Source organism: Coregonus lavaretus (assembly GCF_964263955.1).
Source record: "Coregonus lavaretus genome assembly, chromosome: 22".
Classification (NCBI taxonomy): Eukaryota; Metazoa; Chordata; class Actinopteri; order Salmoniformes; family Salmonidae; genus Coregonus; species Coregonus lavaretus.
This window is the reverse complement of record NC_140009.1, coordinates 35,093,215-35,106,741: the sequence shown is the minus strand read 5'-3', so window position 1 is coordinate 35,106,741 and position 13,527 is coordinate 35,093,215. Positions and strand designations below refer to the sequence as shown.

General features: G+C 43.5%; 1 protein-coding gene across 1 annotated transcript in view; it reads right to left on the bottom strand.

The window, feature by feature from the left end:
* Positions 1–2,413: 2,413 nt before the first annotated feature.
* The window catches only part of LOC311149860 (dihydropyridine-sensitive L-type skeletal muscle calcium channel subunit alpha-1-like), a gene marked incomplete at its 5' end in the record, with an annotated part of 45,745 nt that continues 34,631 nt past the window's right edge, over positions 2,414–13,527 (bottom strand). Inside the window, 20 exon segments of the mRNA XM_084187099.1 lie at positions 2,414–2,934; positions 3,098–3,235; positions 3,601–3,656; positions 3,938–3,980; positions 3,983–4,052; positions 5,756–5,970; positions 6,213–6,338; positions 8,872–9,011; positions 9,319–9,420; positions 9,541–9,652; positions 9,868–9,964; positions 10,225–10,352; positions 10,444–10,603; positions 10,929–11,020; positions 11,116–11,181; positions 11,431–11,556; positions 11,664–11,690; positions 12,283–12,330; positions 13,046–13,129; positions 13,272–13,382. Of these exon segments, the coding sequence (XP_084043225.1) occupies positions 2,617–2,934; positions 3,098–3,235; positions 3,601–3,656; positions 3,938–3,980; positions 3,983–4,052; positions 5,756–5,970; positions 6,213–6,338; positions 8,872–9,011; positions 9,319–9,420; positions 9,541–9,652; positions 9,868–9,964; positions 10,225–10,352; positions 10,444–10,603; positions 10,929–11,020; positions 11,116–11,181; positions 11,431–11,556; positions 11,664–11,690; positions 12,283–12,330; positions 13,046–13,129; positions 13,272–13,382 (2,259 nt within the window). The 3' untranslated portion in view covers positions 2,414–2,616.

Here is a 13,527-nt window from a genome sequence, read left to right as displayed (position 1 = left end):
AATCCACCATACTCCAGGTATGCTGATATGACTAACAACTCTTGCATTCATAAAACAAAATCTATAGTAACTTCAGCACCACTTAAAATCCTCAATCGCCTTATTTTCTTCTTTCTTTCAACTTCATTTTAACCTCCGGTCATTAATACATATTAATCTCATTTAATAAAATATCTCTGATTCCTTGACCTGTCAATGCTTTTAATTTGTGGTTTTATGATTTTGTTATACTTCTGTGTTTTCTATGGTTTTTACTAGATGACTTGTAGTTTTTCCATGTCTGTCTGTAATTGTGTAATGACTTGGTGCTGCCTATCTTGGCCAGGGCACGCTTGAAAAAGAGATTTCAAATCTCAATGAGCCTTTCCTGGTTAAATAAATAAATACAATCGCTGGGATATGTTAAAAAGAAAGTACAAAGTGTTTGTTAGGTGTTAAGACTGGGGTAAAATATGCTTAAAATTATTTTAAAAAACAAAAAGTTAGTGTTGAATTGTGTTTGGGAAATAAAGATAGACATGGCTTTAAAAAGGTAGTAATAATATTTCATTCAGTACAGAAATGTGTAGGTGGCTTAACCCAGGGTAAGTTGTGCCAAGAGACCACATTTTTTTGGACAAGCTACATTTTCAAAACGAATTTCCAGGGATACACAACATCCTGAAATATAGGTAGATATCTTTGTTAGAAAGGATTTATATTTCCCTTGATGCTGAATAAAAAATTGCTCCACTTACCCCACTCTCCCCTATACACTAACTTCAGTGAGTATTCAAACATTGATAATAGAATAATAACTTATAAATTAAAAGTACAAAGAAATGTCCAACACATTAAAAAAAAGAAACTTCCTCTTAAAAAAGAGCCCAAACCCCACAGTGGAAGGAGAGTGAGCACCAAGGAAACTGTATTGTACAAGTCTTGATTCAATAAAATAAGATACGTGTAAATAAAGTAAAAAGATGCTAAGTCCTTCCTTTAACAACATAAATGAAGGACGTTGCCTTTAAGAACACAAACAGTGAGGCTCATAGAGATAGAGGACTCACCTTTGTATATGCACCAGTATAGTGTGTGACAGCAGCGCCATTCAGGCTATCTCCATTTTAAAATAGCTAATTTTCTTCTTCAGTGGCTGATTGCTCCCAACCACTTTAAAATGGCGGAAGCCCTCAATGGCACTGTCCATGCTAAGATGGGTGATATCAATGCTGAGTCCTCTATCTCTATGGTGAGGCTTCATCAAAACTATTGATGTATCACAACCATTGTGTCAAATGTGTTGTGCATCAGGTGTACAACCAGAGTGTGTACTAAGCCTTTCCTTGAATCCTGGATGTTTGAGCAGGAGAGCCCCTTTTCAAAAGATGGAACTGAACCGTTCAAACACAACAGTTGCAGTTGTCCCGGATACATAGAAACTCACTCACAGGTGATCCAAAATGGCATCTTTCTTTCTCACTTCCTCTCTTCCCCTTCAGCCCTTGCCGGGACACTCGTCACCACTCTCTCCACTCACAGACTCTTGCCGTGTTCAAAACAACTGGGAATTCTCTGACTTCAGTGCGTTCAAGACAACTGGGGGAAAAAACAAGCTCCGACTGGGAAAAATTGTTTTTAACAGTCATCCAACTTGGAATTCCAAGTCGGAAACTGGCATCTTTCTAGAGCTTCGACTTTCTGACCTGAAGATCACTGACGTCATAATGTGACCTCGTTTTTTTCAGAGTTCCCATTTGTCTTGAAAGCACCATCTGTCACCAAGCACACAACACGTTATTTCAAATGTGTTTTGTGTCAGTTGTACAAATCAAATCAAGATGCATGTGTACGCATGTTGACGTTTATTGTCATGTGTCTTGTCCTGGAGGAAGAATTGAGTGATTTCTCCTTAGATAGGCCAGCTGCAAAGTCAAAATTGGCTTTTTGGTCTTAATTTAAGGTTAGGGTTAGGTTTAAAATGAGATTGTATTACTTGTTTATGCTAGCTAGTGACCACTCTGCAGCGCTGCTTCCACAACAAGATTCATGACGAAAAAATGCTAACCTGTAGTGTGTATAGGGTTTTAGGAAGAAACACAGCAGACTGGACATAGTTGTTCTGTCCAACCACTCTATGGAATGGATTATTACGTCAACAAACAGAATAACAAAGAAAGAGGTTCATGAACCTGTGCACTCTGTGATAAGTTCTTTTTTTATTTTGTGTTATTATAAATATGTCGGAACTGAGAAGATTAATATGTATTACTGTAGCAGAACATTGCTTTTCCTTTGTCGGTTAGTTTTCCATAAGAATCATGAATCTGATTCAAGAATTGAATCAGAATTGACAAGAATCAACCACAGTGGAATAACATGTTAAAACCTGAACAGCCAACCAGCTAGAGCCTAGTAACTCGGCCATCAACCCTGGTTAGTGGGCCTATTTCCTCCAGTCTCCATTGGAAACTATGGTTAGTGGATTGATCTCATCTCCATGGCAACTAATCAGGATTTGTTAACGCTGTGAGTGTGTGATGTCACCAACTACAACACAGCCTTGTCAAGTCAAGTGTCATGTCATATGTCACAAGATAACGCCACTGTCATCATGGCACTCCGATGACAGGCTCTCTACACTTTGGTGTCTGCCTCTTCCCCCATCTGGTGTTGTTTAAAGGGGGGGATTGGGCGCTTCTTTCTCTGCTCCTGGGGTTTCGGATTCAGTGCTGTAGCCCTAGAGGGCCGGGCGGGGATGGAGGGGGGTACAGGGATGGGGCTCTTCTTTCTTGTGGCAGAGGTGGCACGGCCGCTGCGCCCGTTGAGGAGGCCCAGGGCCACGTCTTCAAAGTGGGACATGGGCATGCGCAACGCCTCAGCCATTTCATTACGAGTCACCACCACAAATGAATCGTCATTGGCCAGGTCGCCAAGACCACCAACCACTAAGACCTGAGGAAGAACATGAGACGTACAATGATATGTTGTTTACTGTTACAAACATAGGGTCTGAGGGAGGAACCTGGCACAGAGGAAAAACATGGATTTACACATGTAGTTTAAATAATTGTATACTCTTGTTTGTACAACGATCTGTTAATCAGTATCAACGTACCTCTTTGATCAGCTGGTCAGCGGCAGGTGCAGAAACAGAGCCTCCTGTGGCTCCTACACCTTCCTCTGTAGCTTCCCCTTTAGCTTGGGAACAGCTGGGGAGAGACTGGCTCTCACCGTAGTTGGGGTCATAGGGGAACTACAACAACAAAGACAACACTTACAGTTAGGAGTAGGGACATTCATGGAACCATAGAATCATGGCTCAGCTAAATTCAATCCATTTTGTCTATGGCCGAGATGGGAAACTCCAGTCCTCGGGGTCCTGATTGGTGTCACACTTTTGCCCCAGCCCCAGCTAACACGCCTGACTCCAATATTTAACTAATCATGATCTTCAGTTTAGAATGCAATTAGTTTAAAATCAGCTGTGTTTGCTAGGGATGGGGAAAACGTGTGTCACCACTCAGGCCCCCGAGGACTGGAGTTGCCCATCCCTGGTCTATGGCATTCAGTGTTTAAATGGGTTGTATGGGGTCTTCAATCTGATGTGTATTATGTTACCTGAGTGATGTCTGTTCTGATTGGTTTCTCACTGATCTCAGGTAAGTGTCTGTTATCTACAGGGGACAGACAAAGAAGAACATAGTTATTGTAGGACACAAGAATTACTAAAGAGTATCCAACAGTATGTAAAATATCATGCAAGTGATGATGATCAGTAGATAATAGGATCGATTAGGTGACTAGGGCAGGGATTCAATTCATAGCGCACTAGACAGCTGACAATGTGGCTTTTAAAGCATTTTTCGCGGAGATCGCATTCACAGTAAATGCTACGCATGTCAGCTCAATTGGAAATGACCTTTGACTGTCAAGCACGCTATAACACGGCTTGTACACGGATTAAATCCCGGCCTAGGCTGATGTTGAACTGACCTGGAGAGCTGCGCTCTGTGTTCACTCTGGAATGGTGGCTGCTCACTTTTGGACTCTCCTCTCTCTCATAAGAAAACCTATACAAATTAAAAATACACTGCTCAAAAAAATAAAGGGAACACTTAAACAACACAATGTAACTCCAAGTCAATCACACTTCTGTGAAATCAAACTGTCCACTTAGGAAGCAACACTGATTGACAATAAATGTAACATGCTGTTGTGCAAATGGAATAGACAACAGGTGGAAATTATAGGCAATTAGCAAGACACCCCCAATAAAGAAGTGGTTCTACAGGTGGTGACCACAGACCACTTCTCAGTTCCTATGCTTCCTGGCTGATGTTTTGGTCACTTTTGAATGCTGGCGGTGCTTTCACTCTAGTGGTAGCATGAGACGGAGTCTACAACCCACACAAGTGGCTCAGGTAGTGCAGCTCATCCAGGATGGCACATCAATGCGAGCTGTGGCAAGAAGGTTTGCTGTGTCTATCAGCGTAGTGTCCAGAGCATGGAGGCGCTACCAGGAGACAGGCCAGTACATCAGGAGACGTGGAGGAGGCCGTAAGAGGGCAACAACCCAGCAGCAGGACCGCTACCTCCGCCTTTGTGCAAGGGGGAGCAGGAGGAGCACTGCCAAAGCCCTGCAAAATGACCTCCAGCAGGCCACAAATGTGCATGTGTCTGCTCAAACGGTCAGAAACAGACTCCATGAGGGTGGTATGAGGGACCGACGTCCACAGGTGGGGGTTGTGCTTACAGCCCAACACCGTGCAGGACGTTTGGCATTTGCCAGAGAACACCAAGATTGGCAAATTCGCCACTGGCGCCCTGTGCTCTTCACAGATGAAAGCAGGTTCACACTGAGCACATGTGACAGACGTGACAGAGTCTGGAGACGCCGTGTAGAACGTTCTGCTGACTGCAACATTCTCCAGCATGACCGGTTTGGCGGTGGGTCAGTCATGGTGTGGGGTGGCATTTCTTTGGGGGGCCGCACAGCCCTCCATGTGCTCGCCAGAGGTAGCCTGACTGCCATTAGGTACCGAGATGAGATTCTCAGACCCCTTGTGAGACCATATGCTGGTGCGGTTGGCCCTGGGTTCCTCCTAATGCAAGACAATGCTAGACCTCATGTGGCTGGAGTGTGTCAGCAGTTCCTGCAAGAGGAAGGCATTGATGCTATGGACTGGCCCGCCCGTTCCCCAGACATGAATCCAATTGAGCACATCTGGGACATCATGTCTCGCCCAGGTCTGGGAGGAGATCCCTCAGGAGACCATCCGCCACCTCATCAGGAGCATGCCCAGGCGTTGTAGGGAGGTCATACAGGCACGTGGAGGCCACACACACTACTGAGCCTCATTTTGACTTGTTTTAAGGACATTACATCAAAGTTGGATCAGCCTGTAGTGTGATTTTCCACTTTAATTTTGAGGGTGACTCCATATCCAGACCTCCATGGGTTGATAAATTTGATTTCCATTGATCATTTTTGTGTGATTTTGTTGTCAGCACATTCAACTATGTAAAGAAAAAAGTATTTAATAAGATTATTTCATTCATTCAGATCTAGGATGTGTTGTTTAAGTGTTCCCTTTATTTTTTTGAGCAGTGTATATATATAATCAGGTAAGCCATGTACCTTATACATACCAGCAAGCAAAGTGTACCCTATCACCCTAATTGTGTTTGGTGGGGGTCAGTATTGTTACTCACGCGTTGTGTTTGTTTGGGGTCAGTAACAGTACTCAATTAGCCTGGGGACGAGGGTACTCACGCGTTGTTGTTGCTGTTGTGTTTGGTGGGGGTCATGGGAAAGAACTCTGTATTGGGGAGGAAGACTGAGTCTGAGCGACTGATGGGCGACTCAGCCTCCTCGGGGCGGCTCTCTGATAAATGTAGGGGACGTTGGCTAGCCATGTGGGAGGGCAGGACACTGCTGATTTCTGTGGAGAACGGGTCTGAATGGTCCCCGAACAGACCGCCCTGGCGCTGGACAACCAAACACAAACACTGGGGTTAACATACCCTGGGCACATCTATATGTTTATCTACCCTGCTCTGATGAAAGATAAAGACTGCGGCAGGCTACATGAAATATGTGTACATATACAGTATGGTATGTTGTTATTGTTTTGAATGTCCTTTTTGTATATGGTACATTGGAACTATATTAACCATATGGGATAATAAAGTTGGCTAAACTAAAGTAAAGTGCTCCGTTGGTGTCTCACCCTGTAGATGCCTTCCTCCAGAGAGTCCTCCATGGCTCTTTCCATCTCCTCCTCATTCAGCAGGTCTCCTGAGATGGCCCTGTGGAGCTCTGGAGCTGCCTCCTCCTCTATACTCCTCAGACCAGCCTGGGGAGGGGAGGGAGGAAATGGGAGAGGGGCAAACAGAGAGGGAGGTAGAGAAAAGAGAGGGTGAGAACAACAAGGAAGACCAAGGTGAGGAGAGAAAGAAAGGGAGAGAAGATGCAAGAAAAGCAAGAGAGGATGAGAGAAAGAAAGATTAAAGTAGTGGTCGAGATGTTCGAGACAAGCAGAGGATGATTTGAGGATGATTTTTGGGAAAGTACTGTAAACAATCGAGGCCTAAAGATGGTGTGCAGAAATGATCCTTTACAACTGGTTTTGCCTGGGGACCCAAATTTGACAATGATAATTGAGTCTCGACCCAGTATTATGGACTGTTGATGATTACATTTTGTAATGTTGTATTGCAGCTGCCTTCTTGGGCAGGGTTCACTTGCAAAATAGACTCTGTCTCAATGGGCTACTATTATGGTATTAAAGAAAGTAATTACACAGCCATATTAACTGAGAAAACATTTATTATTCAAGACAATTCAAGAGAATAAGCCATTTAATTAGGCGACCAGTTCAGGAGTGGGGTGTAATACATTATCAGACTCAGAACATGACATCAAAACCAGTCCAATAATGTTAATGAACAGTAACACATACCAGTGTTTAAAACAGAAAACAAAACAATCATTAGGAAATCTTCATAATCAATTACCATGTGAATAGTTTCAATAAAATGTAATATGAATGTCAGAATTTAATAACAATAATGATCAACATAGTGTGTGTGTGTGTGTGTGTGTGTGTGTGTGTGTGTGTGTGTGTGTGTGTGTGTGTGTGTGTGTGTGTGTGTGTGTGTGTGTGTGTGTGTGTGTGTGTGTGTGTGTGTGTGTGTGTGTGTGTGTGTGTGTGTGTGTGTGTGTGTGTGTGTGGTGCCTATCAGTGAGAAAGCTGGGGGTGTTTCTTCAGTTTGATACGTTTATTGAATTCTGGGGTGATGGTTGACAGGTAAACTCGGAGGTCAAACTCAGTGCCTCTTTGCTTGACATCATGGGAAAATCAAAAGAAATCAGCCAAGACCTCAGAAAAAAATTCTTAGACCTCCACAAGTCTGGTTCATCCTTGGGAGCAATTTCCGAATGCCTGAAGGTACCACGTTCATCTGTACAAACAATAGTACGCAAGTATAAACACCATGGGACCACGCAGCCGTCATACCGCTCAGGAAGGAGACGCGTTCTGTCTCCTAGAGATGAACGTACTTTTGTGCGAAAAGTGCAAATCAGTCACAGAACAACAGCAAAGGACCTTGTGAAGATGCTGGAGGAAATAGGTACACAAGTATCTATATCTACAGTAAAACGAGTCCTATATCGACATAACCTGAAAGGCCGCTCAGCAAGCCACTGCTCCAAAACCGCCATAAAAAAGCCAGACTATGGTTTGCAACTGCACATGGGGACAAAGATCATACTTTTTGGAGAAATGTCCTCTGGTCTGATTAAACAAAAATATTACTGTTTGGCCATAATGACCATCGTTATGTTTGGAGGAAAAAGGGGGTACCTTGCAAGCCGAAGAACACCATCCCAACCGTGAAGCACGGGGGTGGCAGCATCATGCTGTCGGGGTGCTTTGCTGCAGGAGGGACTGGTGCACTTCACAAAATAGATGGCATCATGAGGAAGGAAAATTATGTGGATATATTGAAGCAACATCTCAAGACATCAGTCAGGAAGTTAAAGCTTGGTGGCAAATGGGTCTTCCAAAATGACAATGACCCCAAGCATACTTCCAAAGTTGTGGCAAAATGGCTTAAAGACAACAAAGTCAATGTATTGGAGTGGCCATCACAAAGCCCTGACCTCAATCCTATAGAACATTTGTGGGCAGAACTGAAAAGGCGTGTGCGAGCAAGGAGGCCTACAAACCTGATTCAGTTACACCAGCTCTGTCAGGAGGAATGGGCCAAAATTCACCCAACTTATTTTGGGAAGCTTGTGGAAGGCTACCCGAAACGTTTGACCAAAGTTAAACAATATAAAGGCAATGCTACCAAATACTAATTGAGTCTATGTAAACTTCTGACCCACTGGGAATGTGATGAAAGAAATAAAAGCTGAAATAAATCATTCTCTCTACTATTATTCAGACATTTCACATTCTTAAAATAAAGTGGTGATCCTAACTGACCTAAGACAGGGAATTTTTACTAGGATTAAATGTCAGGAATTGTGAAAAACTGAGTTTAAATGTATTTGGCTAAGGTGTATGTAAACTTCAGACTTCAACTGTATATATTCTTGCACAAGTCCCGTGACCCCTTAAAATCGCGACCCCCCAGTTGAGAATCACTGCTTTACAGTGTTGGTTGGGGTCAATTGGAATTGAAGTCACTCAATTTTACATTGTAAATAGACAAATGCTTTAAATAAATAGCTTCTCCTTTTCAGTTTATTGAGAAGTAGTTGAAAATAGATGCCCTTTTTTCAATTGTTGAATTGGAAATTCAGTTTACTTCCTGAATTGACTGTCTTCAATTCGAATTGACCCCAAACCTGCTGTACAACACTGCGAAGGGCCTCACCTGCATCTCTGGAGCACTCCCATTAGCACTCTTCTTGGTGGGCCGGTAGCCATAGTACTCCTCTTGACGCTTCATAAACTTACGGAAATGATCCTGGATCAGGAAGGTGGCGTAGAATTTTCCCACCGTCACCTCGTCATCTAGGACAGATCCCAATAAAACAAAGTGTCAAAACCCAAACAGAGCTTACCGGAGGCAACTGCCTATGTCGTGGTGGATGTAAATCTGTCAAAGCACCCCTGGTAAACACAATCTGGCTCGAAGGGCCATGAAAATAGGCACAGGTAGCTAGATGAAAAGTCACCTAGGAAAGATATTTGAAAGAGTCAACAGATAAGATCAACTTTTCTGACCAGGGTTCTCAGCATGCTGGTCCATTCTAGAGGCTTTTATACATGGACTTTCAGTTAGGTAGGGTTCATGTAGGGGTCACAGTGAAATGCTCACCTCCGATTGGTGGGATGACCTGGTCCAGCAGTTTCATACTGGTGCGTTTCCAGATTTTCTTTATAATGGCTCTCAACTCTTCATTAGCCTGCTCAAAGTTACCTAGTCAACATAAGCCAGGAAAAGCAAAGTATTACATCAAGGATTACATAAAAGCACATAAACATTAACATGGTATATTATTTATGGTGTGAGATGGGCGCAGTGCTAGAGACAAGACACCTTCGACACCTTCAGTCTTGATCTTGAGGGCAGTCCTGACCAGGGCAAACAGGGTGGCATTGAAGGTGACTGTGCCATCGCTGTTCAGGGGCATGTTCATGGATATTAAACGCTGTTGTCAGGGAGAAGAGGGGAATGAGAGAGAATGGACATCAGTGAGAAGATGTACTGTACACACTCTATCAGGCACAGAACCACATCCGTCAGCACAGGTGGTTGTGTTCTTGTGTTGTAGTTGCGTTCTTTACCTTACCTTATACTTGGTACATGGCAAGCAATGGCACCCATTTAAATGGCAATCCATTTCATCCAAATAACATGACTTACCTTGCAGGCTGAGCGATGCGGACAGAATTTCCCAAAGCCTAGCGGAGGCTGGATCCTTCGTAATAGTGTTACCACGTCCAGATGTTTTATACGCCCCCTGCAGGACAGGAGGACAAAATGCACTTAGACACATTGATTTACAGAGAGGAGCTATATATTAGCTTTGGGTACCAAAACTTAGAACATCAACTACATATAGATGCCATGTGAAACTCATACCAACATTAACTTATTTTGGATTGAAAGGGAATGCCATGGGACATTGTCCCTGCATTCTTGACAGAGGACCAGTCTCTCGTGACATAAATAGCTGACCAGCGCGCGCAAAGTTTGGATCTGGGTTCAGAGATGACTCACGTGGCATTCGGGTCATACTCGGCCCAGATCTTCTTGAACTCATCCAGATGATGAGGACCCAGGATGGACCAATCACGTGTCAGGTAGTCAAAGTTGTCCATGATCACAGCCACAAATAAGTTGATAATCTGAGATGGGAGAGAAAGATAACTTAAGACAACAACATAAATTACTTTCTGGAGGAGAAGAGAGGAGAGGAGAGGAGGAAGGACTACTCACCAGGAAGGCACACAGCATATAGAAGGACATAAAGTAGAAGACAGCGAAGCTGGCCCCACAGGTGTACTCCTCCCCAGGTAGGAAGTCAGACTTGGGGTCACACTTCTTGCCATACATACTGGCCACCATCACTTCCTGCCACGCCTCTCCTGTTGCACAACTGTTGGGAGAATACACAGGGCATACGATTCAGTTACACCTGACCATAGGACAACACACAGCTTCCCGTATATACTAGCCAGCATCTCTTCCAGCCACGCCTCTCCTGTAGCACAACTAGTGTATTCAATAGGCCAAATCATTACATCACAGATAGAATGGTGTTTTTACACAGTATATTTATATCTGAAAGTTCTGTTGCACCCTCCCATAGACACACAGACACCTCAGTGGTGGATATACAGTATGTGTGAACTCTGACCTTACCTCTGGCTGACTGACTCATCCTGACTCATCCCCTCTCTCGCTCTGACTGACAGACTCACCGGAAAAGCAGCAGGACAGCTTGGGGGAATGTCTGGAAGTTGTTGTTGCGGTTGATCTGTGTGCCGTCCACTAAGGCTATCTTCCCAAACACCTGAAAGGGAAGACCCAAGGGTAAGTGGACCCATAGTGTGTATGTACTTATATAATATAGATTCATAATAGTTCAGTTCACTCCTAGAAGTTGACCTGCATCCCGATGACTGCGTAGATGAAGAAGAGCATGATGATCAGGAGAGCCACGTAAGGCAGAGCCTGCAGAACAAACACACATTGAGTCATCCCAACCAGTGATATCCAGTTACATTTACTTAAACTACCATCAGTTCCATACATGGTTGCTGCAACCCAGTAGGAATTTTCTCCAAAACCAACAAGTTGGACTAGACCTTCCATTTGGGTCTAGTGTTGCCATACCCCAAGTTTTGTTCATCACTCTGCTGTTATGAACAAATGTGAGGAAGCCTGTAAATTGAGGCTAGGGAAACACTGACTGGTACTGACCTGGAAGGACTTGATGAAGGTCCACAGTAGGTTGCGGATGCCCTCTGACCTGTTTAGTAGTTTGACCAGACGCATCACACGGAACAGACGGAAGAACGTGATGGACACTCTGGCATTCTCAGAATGCTTTAGGTGAATAAAAACACATGTTCATTTTCATATCAATGGTACAATTACAGAGTAACTTTGTCAGACTAATAATTGAAAACAATACAAAAAAAATACTGTCTTACTGCAATGGCCTGCATAGGGTTTGTCTCCTGAAATATAATCAGAGATAGATCATATTAACCGCAGACATTAATGTTGCGTTAGTGGATATTTCTATGCGATAGTAAACAGACACATTACTGTAACAAAAAAAAATAGATTTAGCATAAATTGTCATTCATTTCTACAAAACTATAGGTGGGGGAAGTTATGATACACAGTTATTAATAGATACATTCAGAACTTGGTAACCCATGCAAAATACAAAAATAAACATCCAGTCTTCAAGGCTTATTGTAAATGTAGACACAAACATCAGTACTTTCTGTGTTGATGACATTAATCAGTTAGTTAGCAATATACATGTTCAGAGAAGAGCCATACAGTTACAAACCAAGTCAATAGAATACTGAGCAAATCTTAGATACAATTATATGGTAAGCAATGTCTAACCCAATGTCTAATTAGCTCCTAGTACAACAAGATGCCCCATGGGCTGGGTCCACAATCTCTCTGTAAGGACACATCTAGCTAGGGCCTCACAGGACAGCAACAGACAACTAGAGTAGTGCTCACAGTGCTCAGTGCTCAGCACACAGCAAGGCCCATGCAGATACCGATGCAGTTTAAAGTGATATTTACAGCACAACCATGGAGACAGTACAGTCCTCCACTAGAGGCCAAGGCAGTCTGGAGAGAGGGGAGAGAGAGAGGGAGAGGAGGAGGAGGAGGAGGAGGGAAATGGTGTTAGACAGGTGGATGGAGGTGAGGGAACTGGAGATGTTGATGGGTGAGGTTCAGAGTGGAGAAAACACAGGAGTGTGTTGGATGAAGAGAGAAAAAACTAAACATGGTGCTTCAACCAAGTGAAAGGAGAGGAGAGAAAAGAGACGTGAACAAGGTGATGTTCAAAATACTGTAGTATTTCCTAACATAGCTTCACTTCACTGAACTCAACCCGACGAGATGATACCGATGATGGAATATTAGTCCTTGGTGCAACATTACATCAACATGTAACATAGACATTCCAATGGCAGGGGCTGGCGATTATGTGGGGCGTGGAGGGGGTGTGTCTGACAGTGGTACTGACCAGGTCCTGCTGTGAACTAGTGCTGCTTCCCACAGCCTGCTGCTGTGGAGCCAGGAGTTTGTGTTTCTGGGTCACAGTTGTAAATAAATTGAATAAACACAATCCATCACTTTGAAATCATATCACATTGCATGGGAATGTCTTATAAAGATCACATAAGGTTCATGTTCAGTGGGGAGAAAACATTATGAAACATTTACTGTTGCAAGACGTTTTGCTACAATGTTCCCTACTGAACATGGCCAGTATCTACTATTACTGTACAACATGCATAAGTGTACAAACATGGCTGCCGTTATTCTGTGTACTCACATCCACCTCACTCAGGATGACATCGACAACACTGCCGATGACGATGAGGAAGTCAAACACGTTCCATGGGTCTCCAAAGTAGCCCTGGGATGCACAGAATACACAGGGGCATGGAGAAAAACTTTTCTAGAAAAGGAAGAACCTCCAGCATACTTAGAAAGGCCCACTAAACATTCTAAAGTAAACATTCCTGCCAGCCCAGAGCCTGGCCTGCCCCTAACCCTACCTTAGCTTTGAAGGCCATGAGTTTGAGGATCATCTCCACGGTGAAGAGGACAGTGAAGATCATGTTCAAAGTGTCAGACAGCTTGGTCACATGGTCTGACTGGTTACAGTGCTGCATGGTGGAAATTCACAACAAACCCATTGAGGAAATAGCATAACAGCAGTTTGACTATACAATACATCCAAAATATCTGCCATTAGAAACAAAGAGACAAAATACCAATTAGTGGAAAAAAGATCAGAATTGGGCAGTCAGT